A 23,360-nucleotide genomic window follows, 5' to 3' on the forward strand; every position below is an offset into this window, starting at 1 on the left:
TCTTATATTTGTAGGACACATTCTCTGTGTCCTTATATTACAGGCAGCAGCTACGCTGTGACTCCGCCCCAGGAGAGCTCCCATCTCTCTGCTGGACGTGAAGGAGTTCTGAAGCTCTGGTCATGGCCATCATGTCCATGGCGGAGCCCAGCTGATCCTCGGCGGGCTGACACTCCCAGCCCTCAGCCGCCTGCCTATCTCGCTGTAGCAGCCCATTTCCAACACAGCCTCCTCCTGCCGCTCTGGAGCCGCACAGGCGCGTGGAGACGTGCGAATTAGCCGACGGCTGTGGGTTAGCATGTGCGTGTGGCAGATAGCCACGCTGGGTTACCGTCGTCACGTCAGACGTGAGACAAATTAGCGGCCGTGAGATGAGTGAGTGAATAATTACATTACACCACCGTTGGAGTGCAGAAGTGCAAGAGCACGGGTGACATGGGGAACGAGGGAACAAGGGAACAAGGGAACGAGGTAGAGGACAGGACTGAGAGACACTGCAGCATGCTGCATAACCCCCTCTTGCACTTCTGCACTATCTGACCCTCGAGCGATTCATTTCATATCACTTTCAGCAATGCTCTGCCAGATAACCAATTGTCACGGTAACATTTTGCATCATCCTGTATCTGTTCCAGATGTCTGTTCTTCAGTCTCCTCCTCACTGCAGGCCAACCCAGCAGCTGATGAGAGTCTCAGGACACTGTTCCTCCACTGGCCCTACGGCACACGCTGTAAGACCCATCAGTACTTCAACCAGTAAGAGGAGTCGAGACACCGTTCCGCTACATTTACACTGCAATCTTATCTCCTGTTGCCTTTAGGGTGTGTCACTACAAACACAAGCAAGTTGAGGTGTCCACAGCATGTGTGTGTGGAGTTGACCAATCCTGTGTCCAGGTGAACCTCCCAAATAATCCTCATGTTCTTTTAGTCAGATTATCTGCTGATGAATATTCATATGTGAGTACATTATTAATTTCAACAAATGTATTTATTTCCTGCTCAGTTTGACTATTACATAATACTACATAATAAAAATGTGAAACAGTAGGGATGACCCCACACAGGGGTGATGACCCCACACAGGGGTGATGACCCCACACAGGAGTGATGACCTGACACAGGAGTGATGACCCCACACAGGGGTGATGACCCCACACAGGGGTGGTGACCCAACACAGGAGTGATGACCCCACACAGGAGTGATGACCCCACACAGGGGTGATGACCCCACACAGGAGTGATGACCCCACACAGGGGTGATGACCCCACACAGGAGTGATGACCTGACACAGGAATGATGATCCCAAACAGGGGTGTTGACCCCACACAGGAGTGATGACCCCACACAGGGGTGATGACCCCACACAGGAGTGATGACCCCACACAGGAATGATGACCCCACACAGGGGTGATGACCCCACACAGGGGTGATGACCCCACACATGGGTGATGACCTCACACAGGGGTGATGACCCCACACAGGAGTGATGACCCCACACAGGAGTGATGACCCCACACAGGGGTGATGACCTGACACAGGGTTGATGACCCCACACAGGGGTGATGACCTCACACAGGGGTGATGACCTCACACAGGGGTGATGACCCCACACAGGGGTGATGACCCCACACATGGGTGATGACCTCACACAGGGGTGATGACCCCACACAGGAGTGATGACCCCACACAGGAGTGATGACCCCACACAGGGGTGATGACCTGACACAGGGTTGATGACCCCACACAGGGGTGATGACCTCACACAGGGGTGATGACCTCACACAGGGGTGATGACCCCACACAGGGGTGATGACCTGACACAGGGGTGATGACCCCACACAGGGGTGATGACCTCACACAGGAGTGATGACCTGACACAGGGGTGATGACCTGACACAGGGGTGATGACCCCACACAGGGGTGATGACCTCACACATCGGTGATGACCCCACACAGGGGTGATGACCCCACACAGGAGTGATGACCCCACACAGGGGTGATGACCTGACACAGGGGTGATGACCCCACACAGGGGTGATGACCTCACACAGGGGTGATGACCCCACACAGGGGTGATGACCTGACACAGGGGTGATGACACCACACAGGGGTGATGACCTGACACAGGGGTGATGACCCCACACAGGGGTGATGACCTGACACAGGGGTGATGACCCCACACAGGGGTGATGACCTGACACAGGGGTGATGACCCCCACACAGGGGTGATGACCCCACACAGGGGTGATGACCTGACACAGGGGTGATGACCCCACACAGGGGTGATGACCTCACACAGGGGTGATGACCTGACAGGGGTGATGACCCCACACAGGGGTGATGACCTGACACAGGGGTGATGACCCCACACAGGGGTGATGACCCCACACATGGGTGATGACCTCACACAGGAGTGATGACCTGACACAGGGGTGATGACCCCACACATGGGTGATGTCTCCTCCTCCTTTTGCAAACACCACCTGCCACTTCATGTGGCAAAATGTGACCTCTCATTCACTTAAGTGAGACTTTTCATTACTGTCTATGCATACTTCACAACACCCTCGTGCCCAGAGTCCTAGGGTTAGAGTTTTTTTTTAGAGGTTTAGGGTTAGTGTGAGTCCTCCACACAACCATCATGTGTCTCCATGGAGGCTGACCAATAAATGTCTGGCTTTGTAGCACTGTAAATTTGCCTTTTGTTGAGATTAACCCAAAATACACGGGCTATGTAAACCTTCGCACTCTACCCGAACTCTACACACTGTAACCTAAACCTAAACACTAACCTAAACCCTCTAACCTAAACCTACACACTGTAACCTAAACCTAAACACTAAACCTAAACCCTCTAACCTAAACCTACACACTGTAACCTAAACCTAAACACTAACCTAAACCCTCTAACCTAAACCTACACACTGTAACCTAAACCTAAACACTAACCTAAACCCTCTAACCTAAACCTACACACTGTAACCTAAACCTAAACACTAACCTAAACCCTCTAACCTAAAACCTACACACTGTACCCTAAACCTAAACACCGTAACCTAAACCTGCCTGTTTGGGGTCAAGTACTGTAAGGGGGGGAACTGGGCCTGCTAATGGCGTGAGGGAAGGTAAGGGCCCTGGTGGGGCAGCGGGGTGGGGGGGCAGCGGCGTGGGGGTGAAATCTGTCGGCACGCTGGCTGAGTGTTGACACAGGCAGGTGAAGGAGATTAACCCCGGAGCACACGCCTGTCTGTCCTACACATCACCAGGAGCCTGCAGACCCTTTGTTGGAGGGAGAGTGGGGGCAACAGAGGCACACGGACCTCGGGGTAATTACCAAGGACCGAGGCCAAAAGGTGTTATGGAATGGGGGAGGCAGAACAAGGCTGGAAGAGAGGAGTGTGTGTGTGTGTGTGTGTGTGTGTGTGTGTGTGTGTGTGTGTGTGTGTGTGTGTGTGTGTGTGTGTGTTTCAGGGCTGGAAGAGAGGACTATGTGTAGGTGTGTGTGTGTGTGTGAGTGTGTGTGTGTGTGTGTGTGTGTGTGTGTGTGTGTGTGTGTGTGTGTGTGTGTGTGTGTGTGTGTGTGTGTGTGTGTGTGCTTGCGTGTGTGTGTGTATGTGTGTATGTGTGTGTTTCAGGGCTGGAAGAGAGGACTATGTGTAGGTGTGTGTGTGTGTGTGTCTGTGTGTGTTTCAGGTCGGGAAGAGAGGACTGTGTGTGTATGTGTGTGTGTGTGTGTGTGTGTGTGTGTGTGTGTGTGTGTGTGTGTGTGTGTGTGTGTGTGTGTGTGTTTCAGGTCTGGAAGAGAGGTCTGTGTCTGTGTTTCAAGTGGACATCCTCTCATTCAATCTTTTAGAGTTCAACATTGTGACAAACATCACAAACTACTTCACTGTAAATTGTAAAATGATCATCCCAAATTGTACGACAATCCAAAGACCAACAAAAGCAGAACAAAGTCCAAACCCTCAGAGAAACCATGGAGGTAACCATGGAGGTAACCATGGAGGTAACCATGTGGTCATTCTTAGGCCAGTCAGAATAAGGAAGGCCGTTAAGTGGCATCTGGGCACACAGGACAGGTCCAGTGCCGCCATGTTGGCTCTAAACTGCCTCGTGTGTCTCAGTTTCCTGAGCAGAATGTGGATGTGGTGTGACAGCCATGGACAGCCCACTGCCCAACACACACATCCACATTGCGACAGATGAACACATACGAAATATATAAATTAATATGCAATATTGTACATATTAATATGTGCAAAATAAATAAACAACATATGTGTGCTCCCCATGTGTACATATGCGTGTATTTCACACATGCATGCACACACACACACACACACACACACACACACACACACACACACACATAAACAAAGACACAAACTGCAGAACTGCAAACCTAAGCACGGTAGTTACTCTTACAGTCTCTCCTGACATGCTGATACGCTGAACAGGCCCAGGGTTATGGTTCCCACTACTGTGTGTGTGTGTGTGTGTGTGTGTGTGTGTGTGTGTGTGTGTGTGTGTGTGTGTGTGTGTGTGTGTGTGTGTGTGTGTGTGTGTGTGTGTGTGTAGACGTTTGTAGAAATCAGTGTTGGCAGTCTGAGGGCATAGGGACTCTTCAATATGTTGCCTTGGGGTGGACAACTACCCACTGTGTGTGTGTGTGTGTGTGTGTGTGTGTGTGTGTGTGTGTGTGTGTGTGTGTGTGTGTGTGTGTGTGTGTGTGTGTGTGCTGCCTTGTGGTGGTCTGAGCTATGCCTAGGTCTAACACAATGCCAAATTCACAGGTTTAGCAAAGAAAGCAAACATTCCCCTGCTTGTGTGTGTGTGTGTGTGTGTGTGTGTGTGTGTGTGTGTGTGTGTGTGTGTGTGTGTGAGTGTGTGTACGTGTGTGTGTGCATGCATGTGTGTGTTTGTGTATGTGTGTGTGTGTGTCATGGACAGAATGATAATATGCACATACACATGAATGCATGCTCTCTCTCACAAACACACACACACACACACACACACACACACACACACACACACCTATGAACATGCTATGGTAGCATCACATAATGTGTTTTGCTTACCAACTGTAAACACAAACATTCATTTAAATGATTGTTCAGATTCTACCGAATCTCTCATCACTGTATTACTGTATGTGTATTTTTTGTGTGTGTTTTGTATGCATTGTGTGTGTGTGAGCGCATGTTTGTTTGAGTGTGTGTGTGTGTTTGTGTGTGTGTGTGTGTGTGTGTGCGCGCATGTGTGTGTGTGTGTGTGTGTGTGTGTGTGTGTGTGTGTGTGTGTGTGTGTGTGTGTGTGTGTGTGTGTGTGTTGTGTGTGTGTGTGTGTGTGTGTGTGTGTGTGTTTGCGCTCTGCATTCCATGGGTAACGAGCAGGAACCGGCCCACACTTTGAGACGAGATCACAGGCAGTAATTTGATTCCATTAAAGATAAAAATGGAAAGAAGTAGCAATTGTGCTTTCTTCACATGAGAAAGACAGAAACACTGAGAAAGACCAAGAGAAAAAAGGAAGAGGCTCTGTTCAAAACATACTACTACATACTACTACAACCTACTACAGCCTACTACATACTACTACAGCCTACTTCATACTACTACAGCCTACTATAGTATTACATAATACTGCAGCCTACTACATACTACTACAACCTACTACATACTGCTACAACCTACTACAGCCTACTACATACTACTACAACCTACTACAGCCTACTATATAGTATTACATACTACTCCATTCTACTACATACTACTACAACCTACTACATACTGCTACAGCCTACTACATACTACTACAGCCTACTACAGCCTACTACATAGTATTATATACTACTGCAGCCTACTACAGCCTACTACATAGTATTATATACTACTGCAGCCTACTACATACTACTACAGCCTACTACATAGTATTTAATTCTACTACAACCTACTACAGCCTACTACATAGTACTATTTACTACTACAGCCTACTACACCCTATTACATACTACTACATACTACTCGTATACTGATTGGGCCCCAAATCAGTATGCAGAATATGACCAAAATTAATTTTGAGTATGCAAAAAATAGTGGATCATACCATATTCTTTATATGGTGTTAACATTTTTCAGTTTATTAGAGACAAACGTCAACAACAATGACTTTCTACTCTCATATTTAGGGGTACTGGATAAGGTTTTACACGTTTCTTTTCAAAACTGAAACTTTTTCGGATATTTCGGGACTACAAGCGCTAATCTTTGGTGTCTGAAGATAATTAGGCAGAACATTATACCTTGGCGTGACCCGTAGGAAGGTTTTGCTTTTGTAACATACTGGATACTGTACTGCATACTACGAGGACAAGCATGCAGTATTCAGTATATAGTGTGCAGTAGGCCACATAGCGCGACATGCGCTTAGAAATGTGTACAGATATGATTTCTGGGTACAACTCGCCTGTGAAGTTCAGTTCCGCATTACGTGACTGAATGTGTGTATGTGTGTATGTGTGGGGGTGGTGTGAGCTTGGAATTTTGTGCATGTCTGTGTGTTTTTATGTGTGTGCGTGTTGGGTTCCATGGTGAGGATTTAACTTTGGCCCTTAAGGGCTGCCATATCAGAAGGAGGGAAGGGGGAGTGACTCATATCTGTAGTTGTGGTGAGTCCCACTGTGCTGCAGCTGTAGTTTACACACACACACACACACGCCCACGCACACACACACACACACACACACACACACACACACACACACACACACACACACACACACACACACACACACACACACACACACACAAGAGAACTAGCTCCCATCATACTGCCAATAAAAGGCTTTTCAGAGAGGGTGCAGGACACATCCGACTGCAGACTGCACCTCTGAACCTGCGGGACATGCGGGACATGACGTGAGCAACACCACATTATCCACAGCCACACATATGTGCACACTAAGCCATGCCACTGGGGCATACAGCAGCTCATCTGCCCTCTCTAACTACCCCTACCTTCTCTACCTACCCCTCTCCTATCTACCTACCCCCCACACCCTCTCTACCTACCCCTCCCCTATCTACCTACCCCCACACCCTCTCTACCTACCCCTACCCTCTCTACCTCCACCTACCATCTCTACCTACCCCTATCTGCACTATCTACCCCTACCCTCTCTACCTACCCCTCCCCTATCTACCTACCCCCACACCCTCTCTACCTACCCCTCCCCTATCTACCTACCCCCACACCCTCTCTACCTACCCCTACCCTCTCTACCTACCCCACACCCTCTCTACCTACCCCTACCCTCTCTACCTACCCCCCTACCCTCTCTACCTACACGCATACCCTCTCTACCTACCCCTACCCTCTCTACCTACCCCTACCCTCTCTACCTACCCCACACCCTCTTTACCTACCCCTACCCTCTCTACCTACCCCCACACCCTCTCTACCTACCCCTACACCTTCTCTACCTACCCCTACCCTCTCTACCTACCCCTACCCTCTCTACCTACCCCCACACCCTCTCTACCTACCCCTACCCTCTCTATCTACCCCTACCCTCTCTACCTCCACCTACCCTCTCTACCTACCCCACACCCTCTCTACCTACCCCCACACCCTCTCTACCTACCCCTACTCTCTCTACCTACTCCTACCCTCTCTACCTACCCCCACACCCTCTCTACCTACCCCACACCCTCTCTACCTACCCCCACACCCTCTCTACCTACCCCTACTCTCTCTACCTACTCCTACCCTCTCTACCTACCCCTACCCTCTCTACGTACCCCTACCCTCTCTACCTACCCCACACCCTCTCTACCTCCACCTACCCTCTCTACCTACCCCTACTCTCTCTACCTACTCCACTCACTTGATCTCCACCCACACGTCATGTCAGCACACAGGTTGGTATCATAATGCTGCTCTGAATCAGTGAGGGTGTGATTACAGACATGATTGTACCATAACAGCTCACCAACGAACACAACACCACCCACAACAATCTCTGCTGTGAGGAAGAAAGCAGCAGAACACAGAGCAGTGAAGTACACAGGATTCTGCATATGCTAATCTCTCCTCTCTACATCATTAACACACATCGCCTTGGCAATTAAAAACTCGTTTATCTTAATTACTCAACTAATGATACGAGGCCCTGAGGAGAGATGCTCCTGCAGAGGACATCCCTGAAGACACACACACACACACACACACACACACACACACACACACACACACACACACACACACACACACACACACACACACACAGGCAAACACACACAGGCACACACACACACACACATACACACGCACACATACACACGCACACACACACACACACACACACACACACACACACACACACACACACACGCACACGTGCACTCACACACACACATACACACACACATACACACACACACACATACACACACATACACACGCACACGCACACACATGCACTCACACACACTCACATACATGCACACACGCACACACACACAAGCAGACACACACACACATACACACGCACACACACATACACACATACACACACACTCTCACATGCATGCACACACACACACACACACACAAACAAGCAGACACACACACATACACGCACACACATACACACACGCAGACACAGATACATACACGCAGACACACACACATACATACACACACACACACACACACACACACACACACACACACACTGCATATGTATTTGATATTCTGTTTTGCAAGTCTCTGTTGTTCAGCTGTGGGTTCAGGGTTCAGGGTTCAGTGTTCAGGCTTCAGTTACTGATAAGGTCATTATCAGATTTGCCAAGTGAAGTTTGTGCCAGTGGAGTCGTGGGCATCTCTGTCCTGTGTGCCCTATGCCACCTTACTGTCAGCAGCACCAGCTCAGCCAGATGGCATAACCCAGGCTAAACACACACACACACACACACACACACACACACACACACACACACACACACACACACACACACACACACACACACACACACACACACAAACCGTGCTGATTAACACCTCAGAATTCTGGAACTCCACGAGTCAACCCATGTTGATGTCTTAGTCTTCTTTAAAGCCCCTCCCTTCACTAAAGCCCCTCCCTTTACTAAAGCCCCTCCCTTCATTAAAGCCCCTCCCTTTACTAAAGCCCCTCCCTTCAGTAAAGCCCCTCCCTGCATTAAAGCCCCTCCTTTTCTCTGTGTCTCTCTCTGAGTGAACAGTATGAATTCTAACCATGATATTGTGAATTTGAACCCTGCAGCATATAAGCATTTCTCCTTATTGTAAAATAAACATAACTCCTCACATAGCAGAGAAACAAAAACAAAATTTTTCTGGGGGCAAAAGAAACCCAAAAGGTGCAAATAAGTGCATAGGAGTGCCTCTCCCTATGCAGGTGCTGCTGAGGCTGACAGGGACTTAACCAGGCCTGAGATCAGAGCTTGAGCAGAGCTCAGTGAGCCCACACCAGCCTCTCCTGACCTGGAATCAGCCTGTGACAGCCTCTGAGGGACAATGGTGAGGAACAAGCCCTCTGGAACTTACATGAATGATACTAATGCAATTGATTTTGCCATTAGCCCAGATCGTGTTTGTGGAAATTGAGATGGTATGCTTTCAGTATGAAACAAATTCAGTCCTAATGGTCTGTCACTTAGTCTCAAAGTTACCTTCAATCTCTTTCTCTCTACCTCCATCTCTCCCTCTCTCTCCCTCCCTCCATCTCCCCCTCCCTCTTCTCTCTGATTCCCTCTTCTGTCACGTCTACCCCCACCACCTCTTCTCTCTCTCCTGTCCGATCCCTTTAGCCTCTTCTACTCCTCCCTCTCTTTAGGGGTGTGGGGAGTAGGAGGTGCACTCACACACACTCCTCACACACTCCTATGGGGAGTGGAGAAAGCTCTTTCAACATGTTCTTACCCACAGGCATGGGAAACTTGAGAGAATGGTCTCCTCCTCCCCCCTCACTCTCTCTTGCTCTCTCTCTCTCTCTCTCTCTCTCTCTCTCTCTCTCTCTTTCTCTCTCTGTCTGTCTTTCTCACTCTCTGTACTCACAAGCCCAAGTAGTCACTGAGAACACAGGTCTCATCTTACTATTCAAACATATCTCACATTTTGCAGATGGAGAAAAAATCTCTCTCTCTTTCTCTCTCTCTTTCTCTCTCTATCTGCCTTTTCCTTTCCTTCTAAATCTGTCTCATGCTGATAGTGGTGTGAAAGTGATCTGTGGGGGTGAAAGCGCGCGCACACACACACACACACATAGACACACACACACACACACACACACACACACACACACACACACACACACACATACACACACTCAGGATCTGTGGGAGATTTCCTACCATCATACATTCATATACAGACTCCGCAGGCAAGCACTCCCAGATCATGACTCCACTGCATGCGTGTGTGTGTGTTTACTGTGAAATGTAATAATGCATGGCCACCGATGCCCTTGAAAGCAGCTTGTTTGGACATTCCCCACATATCAAACTCCTCTTTCTGTTTAGCACTGGGTCTAAAAAAACCGATTACATTTAATTTTGCACAGATAGACGGCACTCTCTCTCTCCCAGTGCTGAGGTAGCTAGCCAGTGAAAGTTAGAGCCTTGTTCAGTACAGGACCCATGTTACAGAATTACTCGCTGATGCCTTCGCATTGTAAATAAGACCCAAAATATCCCAAAACACTACATCACATTTGCTTCTTTTTGTTTAAGTTAACTGATCTTCCTGAAAAATGTTCACGTCTGACCACAAGAATATTTCCAATCACATTATACCTCCAATGAAGAAACATGCATGAATGATAGAGCCCAGACTCACAAACAAGAAGGAGTTAGCAGGGACTCAGAGATACTGGGACCTCAGCAGTTTGTACACTGGGCCACTGGAGACCAAGCAGTTTTGAGTGTTCTGAGAAGTAGTGGTTCAGATGTTCTCAGAGGTTGTGATTCAGATGTTCTCAGAGGTTGTTCTACTGTATTGCAATAGCTTGATGAATTGCAATGGTGCTGAATGTAATAGAAAAGATTTAGAGTATTAGGACCAAACGTCCTGAAGCGTTTTACTAATCCACCTGCACTCATGCAGGGGCCAGAGGCTCATCACTCAGCCAGACATTTATAGATGATATCAGAACCTTACAGTAGTGTCATTTTAAAATTTTGCAGCCAAACTGCCTACATCTTGTGATTGTAGGAATACATAGAAATGAATAGAAGTGGTATAACAACACATGTGAATGGATTAATTAAAAAACAACTAAAAATATTAAGAATCACAATAAAAATAAGAATAGTAATTTAATGTTTGATGTTCTGGCATAAACTGAAATGGCACTGCCCAAGACACAGCACTTCTGTCTGTAATTCTCTCCAACTCAAAAAATAAAGCACAGAGAACTAAATGCAAAAATGTAGCAAGCATAATCATAAAAAAGTACAATCATAAAAAAGTACAATCATAAAGAATTGGCTGCCTTATTTGGCACTGGTCTCCTGTAAGGAAATCTTCAATAACTTCCCAACGTGCTATTTCTAAGGGCTACACACAGGACTGTTACACACTACAGACCTACACAAAGCAGGACTGTTATATCACACAGATCTTATGGGCCTACATCAAGTGTTGACCCGTGCAGACTACGCAATGCCAACCCAGTGTGTGAGGTGACAGAAAACGCCAACCCAGTGTGTGGGGTGACAGAAAACACCAACCCAGTGTGTGAGGTGACAGAAAACACCAACCCAGTGTGTGAGGTGACAGAAAACGCCAACCCAGTGTGTGGGGTGACAGAAAACGCCAACCCAGTGTGTGGGGTGACAGAAGAGCTGTTGGCAGGAGCCCAATGTCAGGGGGGTATCGTCTCTATATTTATGGATCTGGGCTTCATCCAGCATGTCCAGGTTCAGAGGAAAGAGGCTTTACTGTCACCTTCACACACCACAAATCTTTGTCTCCACTGGAAAATATACAAACCATATTTTTCACAACTCTTCAGAGTTCTTTTGACAATTTGTTGTCCAACAGCCACGATATGTGCATGGAAACATTCACAAATGTGCTTTAAACATCTGGTGAACTTGCACTATGATGTCTTCAAAATTAGATCACAATGGTGATCCCTCAGTCCCTCATGTGTCTTGATAAGCCTTCTCTTGGATCTCACTAAATTCCTTCTGGATCTCACTCAGAGATGGGCACTTGAGTGTGTGTGTGTGTGTGTGTGTGTGTGTGTGTGTGTGTGTGTGTGTGTGTGTGTGTGTCAGAGGTGGGCTCTTGAGTGAGTGTATGTGTGTGTGTGTGTGTGTGTGTGTGTGTGTCTGGGGCTCAGAGTGTGTGTGAGTCGAACTCACACTTAAGTCACCTATAAAGGACTTCAGACTTGACTTGACTCATCCCTAATGACTCTTGAATCGACTCCGACTCGTCCAAAATGACTCATGAACAATAAGAGTCAGTCCATTATCCAGGCGCTGTGTGCACGTTATAGAAGAAAACTTTCTCTGTGTATTTATTTTGCCATTCTTCCTTACTTTTGTTTCAGTGATTTGGGATGCAGCCCCCTTTCTTGTGATGTACCATGGTTATCGCGAGCGGGAAATCGGAGAGAAGCATCACATGTAAACAAATCAGGTTGCCATGGCTACGGCTGGAGTACCGCACGTGAAGCCTTTGGCTACAGGGAGTTTAAGTCCTCAGACAAAACCAATGGAGGGAATGTGTAAAGAATGGGGGAAACAAATTTAATACACTGGAACGACCACATCAAACTTCATAAGCACCTAAAACACACCAGGATCGGTTTGTTTAGTTTACATTAGCCACTTAGCCATCATTACAGCTAATATAGTAGCTCCAATTAGCGTAGTGGCCACTTGTAAACAAACATCAAAACAACCATCAAAATATTTTACTTGCCACAATTACTGTTTTACAGGAGTGATTCATGACTCATTTGACATAATGAGTAAACTTGTTTCCGTAATGATATTTTTGTTTTTTTTTATTTTTGTTTACATCTATAACAGATGTTTGTCCCTCAATATCGCCACCACCTTAAGATCGTTTTACACGATGCGTTCTGTAGATTTTTTCAACAGGCAAAATTACACCGTTATTAGTGATATTTAAATAATTTATGTGAAAACGTTTGCTAAAATAAAGTTTAAATGCTAAAATAAAGTAAAAAAATTTTAAATGGGAGATTACATTTTTTTAATTTCTCAATGGTATTGGCGATAAGAGACAGAAAATAAACAATAGGTGGAAGTGGCTGATAATAGGGAGCTGACTGTACCAAGTTCATATATTACCAAGGTCATATATTACCAAGGTCATATATAAAGGTCATATATTACCAAGGTCATATATTACCAAGGTCATATATAAAGTGGTTATTTTCCATCTCCTGTACCCAAGCTTATCCTGGTGTTGACCTGAGACTAGACTTGGACTCCCAGCCTAAAGACTCGTGACTTGACTTGGACTTGTATTCTGCGACGTTTGAACATCTCTGATCTCACTGACCTGACAGGATGGTGTATCCAATGCCACGAGGTATTCCCAGGTCCTGATCGATTGCTCTGATCTTACGAATCTCATAGCCCTGTGGGCACGCACACACACACACACACACACACACACACACACACACACACACACACACACACACACACACACACACACACACACAAACACAGAAAGAGGGAAGAAGGGTCAGGTAACACACAGATACAATTACATGGTTACTGTGAAATAGTTTGCAGAAGAGCAAATAGATGCTCATGTTTGTGCTGTATCCTGAAGTAGATGACGGAGTCCTGAACACGGACCATCTTGAACACGGACCGCCCTGAACACGGACCGCCCTGAACACGGACCGTCCTGAACACAGTTCTTCTCTTATTCTATTTCTTCAGTGAGTTACAGACAGTGATGGTGACTCAAACGTCCCTCATTTGACACATGTGCATTACTGAATGAAACTGTCTGTTCCACTGTGTGTGAAACACAAGCACTCCGCTGTAGTTCAGAAGGGCACATAAACGATGCATCTGACAAACACATCCACTCAGTATGAGTGCAAGTCATGTGTGAAAACACACACACACACACACACACACAATAGAAATATGCACTGCTCTATTGACCAACAACAATGACTGGTTGAGTTCTTCCAAACCCAAACCAGGACCCGTTACATTATAGAGCACCAGCGTCTTATTCCACACACACTACTGACTTCAATGTCTCTCATTGTCTCTATTGCACAAAGCACTACTGGTCAATTTGTTTTATATTTCATAGTATCTTTCATATGTGTACTGTGTGTGTGAGAGTGTGTTTGATTTGTTTGTGTGTGTGTGTATGTGTGTGTGTGTGTGTGTGTGTGTGTGTGTGTGTGTGTGTGTGTGTGTGTGTGTGTGCTGCTAAGGACAACAGAAAAAAGCTTTCATAGAGTGTGTGATCGTTCGTTATAAGTGGCACTTATAAGGGTACATTTCTCTCTAACAGATTATACCAGCACTCACCGATTACAATACAATCAATTACAGCCCCCTTACTGAGACAGAGACGGGATGAAGGTGGGAGGAGGATGAGGAAGACGAGGAAGACGAGGAAGCGAGAGGGAGAGAGTCATCAAAGAAAATGGTGCTGAAATAATGAGAGAGCTGCTTCACACAAGTGTGCTCCGCTCAGCCATCCAAGAGCCCGTCTTCTCCACGATCCCCCTCTCTCCCTCTCTCTCTCTCTCTCCCTCTCTCTCCCTCCATCCCTCTCTCTCCCTCCATCTCGCTCTCTTGTTCTCCCTCCTTCTTCAGTATCTTCTTTTTCACCTATTCAGATCAGACAGTTGACAGCAAAATTGTGTTTGGGCTTGAAAGGCTTTAAATGTCAACCTGACGACAAACAGGCAAAACATTAAAAGCCTCAACACCCCTCAACACACACACACACACACACACACACACACACACACACACACACACACACACACACACACACACACACACACACACACACAGACACCCAAACACACACACACACACACACACACACACACACCCAAACACACACACACCCCCCACACACACACACAAACACACACACACACCCCACACACACACACACCCCACACACACACACACACACACCCCACACACTCTCACACACACATTCACCCCCCCCCACACACACACACACCACACACATACTCACCCACACACTCACCCCACCCTACACACACTCACACACACACTCACCCCCCCACACACACACACCCCATGCACACACACACCCCACACACACACCCCACACACTCTCACACACACATTCACCCCATCCCCCCCCACACACACACCCATACTCACCCAACCCACACACACCCCACACACACACACCCCACCCTACACACACTCTCACACACACACACACACACACACACACCTCACACACACACACACAAACACACACACACACACACACACACACACACACGCAAAGCACAGTTGACAGCAAAATTGTGTTTGGGCTTGAAAGGCTTTAAATGTCAACCTGACGACAAACAGGCAAAACAGTAAAAGCCTCAACACCCCTCAACACACACACACACACACACACACACACACACACACACACACACACACACACACACACAGACACCCAAACACACCCCCCCCCCCACACACACAGACACCCAAACACACACACACCCCCCACACACACACACAAACACACACACACACCCCACACACACACACACCCCACACACACACACACACACACACTCCACACACTCTCACACACACATTCACCCCCCCCCCACACACACACACACCACACACATACTCACCCACACACTCACCCCACCCTACACACACTCACACACACACTCACCCCCCCACACACACACACCCCATGCACACACACACCCCACACACACACCCCACACACTCTCACACACACATTCACCCCATCCCCCCCCACACACACACCCATACTCACCCAACCCACACACACCCCACACACACACACCCCACCCTACACACACTCTCACACACACACACACACACACACACACACCTCACACACACACACACAAACACACACACACACACACACGCAAAGCGTGTGTGTGATAGTACAGAAGTTCACATAGACAGTTGGAGCACACAGACCCCCAGAACACAGGAACACATCTACATCCACGTCTGTACAGCACAGAGTCAGAGCAGCGTCTACAGTCACTGAGGACACTGGAGACACAACTGTCCCTCAATTGTACTCTCTGTCTCTCTCACTTTCCCTCTCTTTCTCCCTCTCTCTCACCCTCTCTCCCCCACCTCTCTTAATCTCTCTCCCCCCTCTCACTCTCTCACCCTCTCTCTCCCCACCTCCCTCTCTCTCTCTCTCTCCCCATCTCTCTCTCACCCCCTCTCCCCTCCCTCTCCCCCTCTCTCTCTTTCTCTCTCTCCATCTTTTTTCTCTCCTGACCTTGATTGTGTTGACAGCCCCACATTCTTCACTATTTTCACACTCTGTTAATATTCATGCAAATAGAATTTCAAACATTTTACCACAAAAAAGAGAGTAGAGTTGTGTGTGTGTGTGTGTGTGAGTGTGTGAGTGTGCTTATGTGAGTGTGTGTGTGTGTGTTTGTGCGTGTGTGTGTGTGTGAGTGTATGTGAATGTATGCGTGTGGGTGTGTGCGTGTGTGTGTGTGTGTTTGTGTGTGTGTGTGTGTGTGTGTGTGTGTGTGTGTGTGTGTGTGTGTGTGTGTCTGGGGCTCAGAGTGTGTGTATGGGAGACATGTGAGTAGGTGTGAGTGGGGCGTGAGTGGGTGTGTGTGGGGCGTGTGAGTGGGTGTGTGTGTGGGGCATGAGTGGGTGTGTGTGGGGAGTGAGTGGGTGTGTGTGGGGCGTGAGTGGGTGTGTGTGTGGGGCGTGAGTGTGTGTGTGTGTGGGGCGTGAGTGGGTGTGTGTGTGGGGCGTGAGTGGGTGTGTGTGTGGGGCGTGAGTGGGTGTGTGTGGGGCGTGTGAGTGGGTGTGTGTGTGGGGTATGAGTGGGTGTGTGTGTGGGGCGTGAGTGGGTGTGTGTGTGGGGCGTAAGTGGGTGTGTGTGTGGGGCGTAAGTGGGTGTGTGTGTGGGGCGTGAGTGGGTGTGTGTGTGGGGCGTGAGTGGGTGTGTGTGTGGGGCGTAAGTGGGTGTGTGGGGCGTGAGTGGGTGTGTGTGTGGGGCGTGAGTGGGTGTGTGTGTGGGGCGTAAGTGGGTGTGTGTGTGGGGCGTGAGTGGGTGTGTTTGTGAAGCGTGAGTGGGTGTGTTTGTGGGGCGTGAGTGGGTGTGTGTGTGGGGCGTAAGTGGGTGTGTGGGACATGTGAGTGGGTGTGTGTGTGGGGCGTGTGTGGGTGTGTGTGGGGCGTGTGAGTGGGTGTGTGTGTGGGGTATGAGTGGGTGTGTGTGTGGGGCGTGAGTGGGTGTTTGTGGGGCGTGAGTGGGTGTGTGTGTGGGGCGTAAGTGGGTGTGTGTGTGGGACATGTGAGTGGGTGTGTGTGTGGGGCGTGAGTGGGTGTGTGTGTGGGGCGTGAGTGGGTGTGTGTGTGGGGTATGAGTGGGTGTGTGTGTGGGGCGTGAGTGGGTGTTTGTGGGGCGTGAGTGGGTGTGTGTGTGGGGCGTAAGTGGGTGTGTGTGTGGGGCGTGAGTGGGTGTGTGTGTGGGGCGTGAGTGGGTGTGTGTGTGGGGCGTAAGTGGGTGTGTGTGTGGGGCGTGAGTGGGTGTGTTTGTGAAGCGTGAGTGGGTGTGTTTGTGGGGCGTGAGTGGGTGTGTGTGTGGGGCGTAAGTGGGTGTGTGGGACATGTGAGTGGGTGTGTGTATGGGGCGTGTGTGGGTGTGTGTGGGGCGTGTGTGTGGGTTATGAGTGGGTGTGTGTGTGGGGCGTGAGTGGGTGTTTGTGGGGCGTGAGTGGGTGTGTGTGTGGGGCGTAAGTGGGTGTGTGGGACATGTGAGTGGGTGTGTGTGTACTGTAACGGCATATACAGTAGGGTTGTGTAGAACACACTGGATAACACACCCCTGCTTCCAGCACAGACCACTACTGAACACATTCTCGTCTCTACCGAGGGTACTGAACACATCCTGCTCCACACTCTCTCTGTCACACCGTGTGTGGTACTGACCAGAGGGACCTCCTCCTCGATGTTGGTGCTGTATGGCAGATTAGTGAAGATGGGATCCATGTCCTGAACATCAGTGATGGATATGGCCAAGTTAGCCAGACTGGACAGAGGACGAACCTTATCTTGGTCCTGTAAAAGACACACACAGATACACACACTCACACACACGCACCCACACACACACACACGCACACACACCCACATACACATAGATAAACACACACATGCACACACCCACACACAAACATACACACACACCCAGACACACACAGATACACACAGATACACACAGATACACACACATGCACAACATAATTTCAAGGTTTAAGATTTAATTGCATACAGCACCACATATACAGTATGTGACATACACATCTCTGCATTGTGTGTGTGTGTGTGTGTGTGTGTGTGTGTGTGTGTGTGTGTGTGTGTGTGTGTGTGTGTGTGTGTGTGTGTGTGTGTGTGTACCGTAGCATTGACAGTAAGCTGGTAGGCTGTCGTTGTCTCATAGTCCAGACGTCGGGTTACCGTGATGATCCCTCTTGCTCCATCAATGGAGAAGAATGCTGACTGAGGTTGAAAGGAGAAGAGGACACTACCCCCAGTGCCCTGGTCAGGGTCAGTGGCGTTGACCATGAACACAGACGTCCCTACGGTGGTGTTCTACACACACACACACACACACACACACACACACAGGGTCAGTGGCGTTGACCATGAACACAGACGTCCCTACGGTGGTGTTCTACACACACACACACACACACACACACACACACACAAACACAGGGTCAGTGGTGTTCACTATGAACACAGACGTCCCTACGGTGGTGTTCTACACACACACACACACACACACACACACACACACACACACACACACACACACACACACACACACACACAAACACAGGGTCAGTGGTGTTCACTATGAACACAGACGTCCCTACGGTGGTGTTCTACACACACACACACACACACACACACACACACACACACACACACACACACACACACACACACACACACACACACACACAAACACAGGGTCAGTGGTGTTCACTATGAACACAGACGTCCCTACGGTGGTGTTCTACACACACACACACACACACACACACACACACACACACACACACACACACACACACACACACACACACACACACACACACAACACAGGGTCAGTGGTGTTCACTATGAACACAGACGTCCCTACAGGGGTGTCCTACACTCACAAATGACCCACAAGGACACCAAGGCCTTTACCTGCAATGCCACTATACAGACCTGCGCAGCCACTATACAGACCTGCGCAGCCACTATACAGACCTGCGCAGCCACTATACAGACCTGCGCAGCCACTATACAGACCTGCGCAGCCATTGCACAGACCTGCATGGCTGTTACACAGACAGCTCGTGTGAAACCACATGGTCTTATCTGCAATGCCTCTCACGTCCTCCCAGTTCAGAAGCTGTTATGATGCGTATTTCGCTGTTTTACACGGGGTTTCCGAATGAGAACGCCACGCAAAAACGCCCCCGGCAACGATAAAAATCAGAGGCCAGAATAATCTAGAGATCAGCAGGAAAAGAAACAACACAGGCTGTGGTGCGTAACACCAATGCTCCACATTAGGCTTTAACAACCCTCCTGGGAAGTCATGCTTCCCAAAGTAACCAATTTACCCCAGTTTACCCCAGTTTATCCCAGTTTACCCAGTCAGTGAGGTGGGGCTAGCAGACTCAGTAGAGTCAGTGCTCTGTCATCTCCATGGAGAATCGATGATTTCTGCCTGTCACTCCAGTCTAGGTACCTGAATGAACCAATAACACCCATGTTCAGTTAATGTGGCATAGGCATGGTAACAACGTCCCTTCAACAGGAAGAGCAGAGAGAAAGGTTTCCATGGGTTTGCCATGGTTACGCATTTTGAGGTTGTGATTACACACTGAAGAGGAAAACTTGCATCAGTTACTTTCACCTTTCACCCCTCAGTCAGTCTGTCAATGAGACAGACAGACAGACAGACAGGATATCGAAACCTAAGAGAAGCTCAAGGACAGAAAACAGAATCCTCATCACACACACACACACACACACACTCACACACACACACACACACACACACACACACACACACACACACACACACACACACATACACACATACGCGCACACACACACATTTGCAGAACCCTTAGCACAGACATACAGAACACATTAACATCTAATTCCTGTGTGCTGTTACAGATGTTAAAAGTGTTAGCATATAAATAGTGTAGAACAGGGATGGGCAACTGGCGGCCCGCGGGCCGTGTCCTCACTCAGTGCGGCCCGCAAATAGATCAATAATAATTTAATAATTAAAAGAAAAAAAAGGATAGAGCAGGACTTTTTTGTTCTTGTCACGTAGGGCTACGCCCCCCTCTCCCGTGTCGGTGTTGTTCCTTGCCCGGTTATCCCGCCCTGCGTGTCTGTTCTGGTTTCCCTCTGTCTGCCACTCCCGTGTCGTCATTGTGTTCAGTTGTGTCTAGTTTAGTCCTGTGTACTTGTATCTCTGTGTTTCGCCCGTTGTTGATTATTCATGGTTTGTTCGGTTTTGTGGATCATCTGTCATCGCTGTTCTGGTATTTTCCGTCTCCGTTGTGTTTCTCCGTTGTGAATGGCTCTCCTGTTACAACTCCTGCCTGTCCTGTTGACCACTTGGACGGCTCTCCCGTTTTGACCTGTGCACAAACGACTTCGCCTATGAAATTCCCCTTATTAAATCTCGCTCTTCTCAGCGTGTGTCCGCCTCCTCACTCCGCAGCGTGCTACGCATTACAGTTCTTTTGATATGAGTTCAAATTTCTTTTTGCACTTTTTTATTAAGCAAATGTTTTGTCTTTGTTGCTTATTAAAGACATGTTAATGCATTTATATGCAGAAAACAGATGTATGTTGGTGCAATAAACATACAGATCTGAATTCATTTAAAATGCGTTCTTTTATTGAGAATAATTAATATTGTCTTTCATATCCAATTATTTGAAGTGCGTGGTCATGTTTCCCTCCTATAATAGTGCTGAAAAAATGTTGGCCCTCTTTATCATGGAAGTTGCCCATCCCTGGTGTAGAATGACATAAAAATTGAGGAGAAAACACCCTGCACTGTCTCAAGAGAACCTTCCTGCAGTCAGTGGGGTTTAGGTTCTAATCCCAGCAGCGCCAGGTGTCTTAGACCACATAGGTCAAGAACAATCCAGGAATGAGCCAGTTTCCCATCGTCCTTGAGAGCTGTTTGAAGTCATACTGAAGGCTATCAATGGATTCAGATAGGGTTCCTGCAGATTTACACACCGCCCTCCTGGTCGCATACCTAGTGCGTCAAGCCACAGATGACACCCACCACCACACTGGAAAGCAGCTCGAATTAATTATGAAATTATTTAGATTTTTGACTTGGATCATTCGTGAGTGTTTACATTACAGATCATTGCAAGGCACTGCAGGTAAAGAAATGTTTACATCTCAGATGCACTCCAGAAAAACCTGCAGACTAAAAGTCTGGAGATCCTTTGTCTGGTGAAACTGAGTGTGTGTTGTGTGTGTGTGTGTCCTTCCTTTCAAAAGCAGGGATGAGGAAAGGTTCAAATAAACGACAGCTGTCAGGAGCAGGTGGGTATCGAAAAGGAAAGATAAAAGAACAGGAAAGAAAAGAGGATTAGGAAGGTGGGAATCAGACAGGGAGATATGGCGGGAGATTATGGGGAGAAGTAAAGCATGGAGGTGCCTGTTCACCCCTCAACTCAGCTCACATAGCACGGAGCACCGCTCCAGTGTTCAGGGGCGTGGAAGCAGCGCGGACACACAGGTATTACGTAAGTGTGTGTGTGTGTGTGTGTACATGTGTTTCCATCACTTTCCTTGACTCACATATGAATGACATCCCATTCCTAATCCATAGGGTTCAATATGACGTTGGTCCACCCTTTGCAGCTAGAACAGCTTCAACTCTTCTAGGAAGGCTGTCCACAAAGTTTAGGAGTGTGTTTATGTGGATTTGTGACCATTCTTCCAGAAGCGCATTTGTGAAGTCACATACTGATGTTGGACGAGAAGGCCTGGCTCTCAGTTTCAAAGGTGTTCCATTGGGTTGAGGTCAGGACTCTGTGCAGGCCAGTCACGTTCATCCACACCAAACTCTGCCATCCATATCTTTATGGACCTTGCTTTGTGCACTGGTGCACAGTCATGTTGGAAGAGGAAGAAGCCAGTTCCAAACTGTTCCCACAAAGTTGGGATCATGGAATTGTCCAAAATGTCTTTGTATGCTGAAGCATTCAGAGTTCCTTTCATTGGAACTAAGCTGCCAAGCCCAGCTCCTGAAAAACAACCCCACACCATAATCTCCCCTCCACCAAACTTTACACTTGGCACAATGCTGTCAGACAAGTACCGTTCTCCTGGCAACCACCAAACCCAGACTCGTCCATCAGATTGCCAGATGGAGAAGCGCGATTCATCACATCCACTGCTCTATAGTCCAGTGGTGGCATGCTTTACACCGCTGCATCTGACACTTTGCATTGCACTTGGTGATGTATGGCTTGGATGCAGCTGCTCAACCATGGAAACCCATTCTAATCTGAAGGCCGTATGAAGTTTGGATGTCTGTAGTGATTGACTCTGCAGAAAGTTGGCGACCTCTTCACACTATACGCTTCAGCATCCGCTGACCCCGCTGTCAGTTTACAGGGCCTGTAAACTGTCATTCCCAAATGCTGTCATTCCCAAATTCTTCCATTTTCTTATAATACAGCTTCTTATAATATAAGACAGTTGACTGTGGAATATTTAGGAAATTTCACAACTGGATTTGTTGCACAGGTGGCATCCCATCACAGTTCCACGCTGGAATTCACTGAGCTCCTGAGAGCGACCCTTTCTTTCACAAATGTTTCTAAATAACAGCCTGCATTTTATACACCTAATTTTATACACCTGTGGCCATGGAAGTGATTGGAACACCTGATTCTGATAATTTGAATGGGTGAGCAAATACTTTTGGCAATATAGTGTATGTATATGTGTGCATGGACACTTATATGTATCTGCATGTGTGTACAATTGTGTAT

General features: G+C 48.0%; 1 protein-coding gene across 1 annotated transcript in view; it reads right to left on the reverse strand.

The window, feature by feature from the left end:
* The window catches only part of LOC143504522 (cadherin-23-like), a gene marked incomplete at its 3' end in the record, with an annotated part of 119,040 nt that overhangs the window by 59,295 nt on the left and 36,385 nt on the right, over window positions 1-23,360 (reverse strand). The window contains exons 2-4 of the mRNA XM_076995926.1: window positions 18,706-18,900; window positions 18,238-18,366; window positions 13,592-13,670 (exon numbers count right to left, since the gene is read on the reverse strand). Of these exons, the coding sequence (XP_076852041.1) occupies window positions 13,592-13,670; window positions 18,238-18,366; window positions 18,706-18,873 (376 nt within the window). The remainder of the gene's footprint in view (window positions 1-13,591; window positions 13,671-18,237; window positions 18,367-18,705; window positions 18,901-23,360) is intronic.

This window comes from Brachyhypopomus gauderio, unplaced genomic scaffold (genome assembly GCF_052324685.1).
Source record: "Brachyhypopomus gauderio isolate BG-103 unplaced genomic scaffold, BGAUD_0.2 sc281, whole genome shotgun sequence".
Taxonomy (NCBI): Eukaryota; Metazoa; Chordata; class Actinopteri; order Gymnotiformes; family Hypopomidae; genus Brachyhypopomus; species Brachyhypopomus gauderio.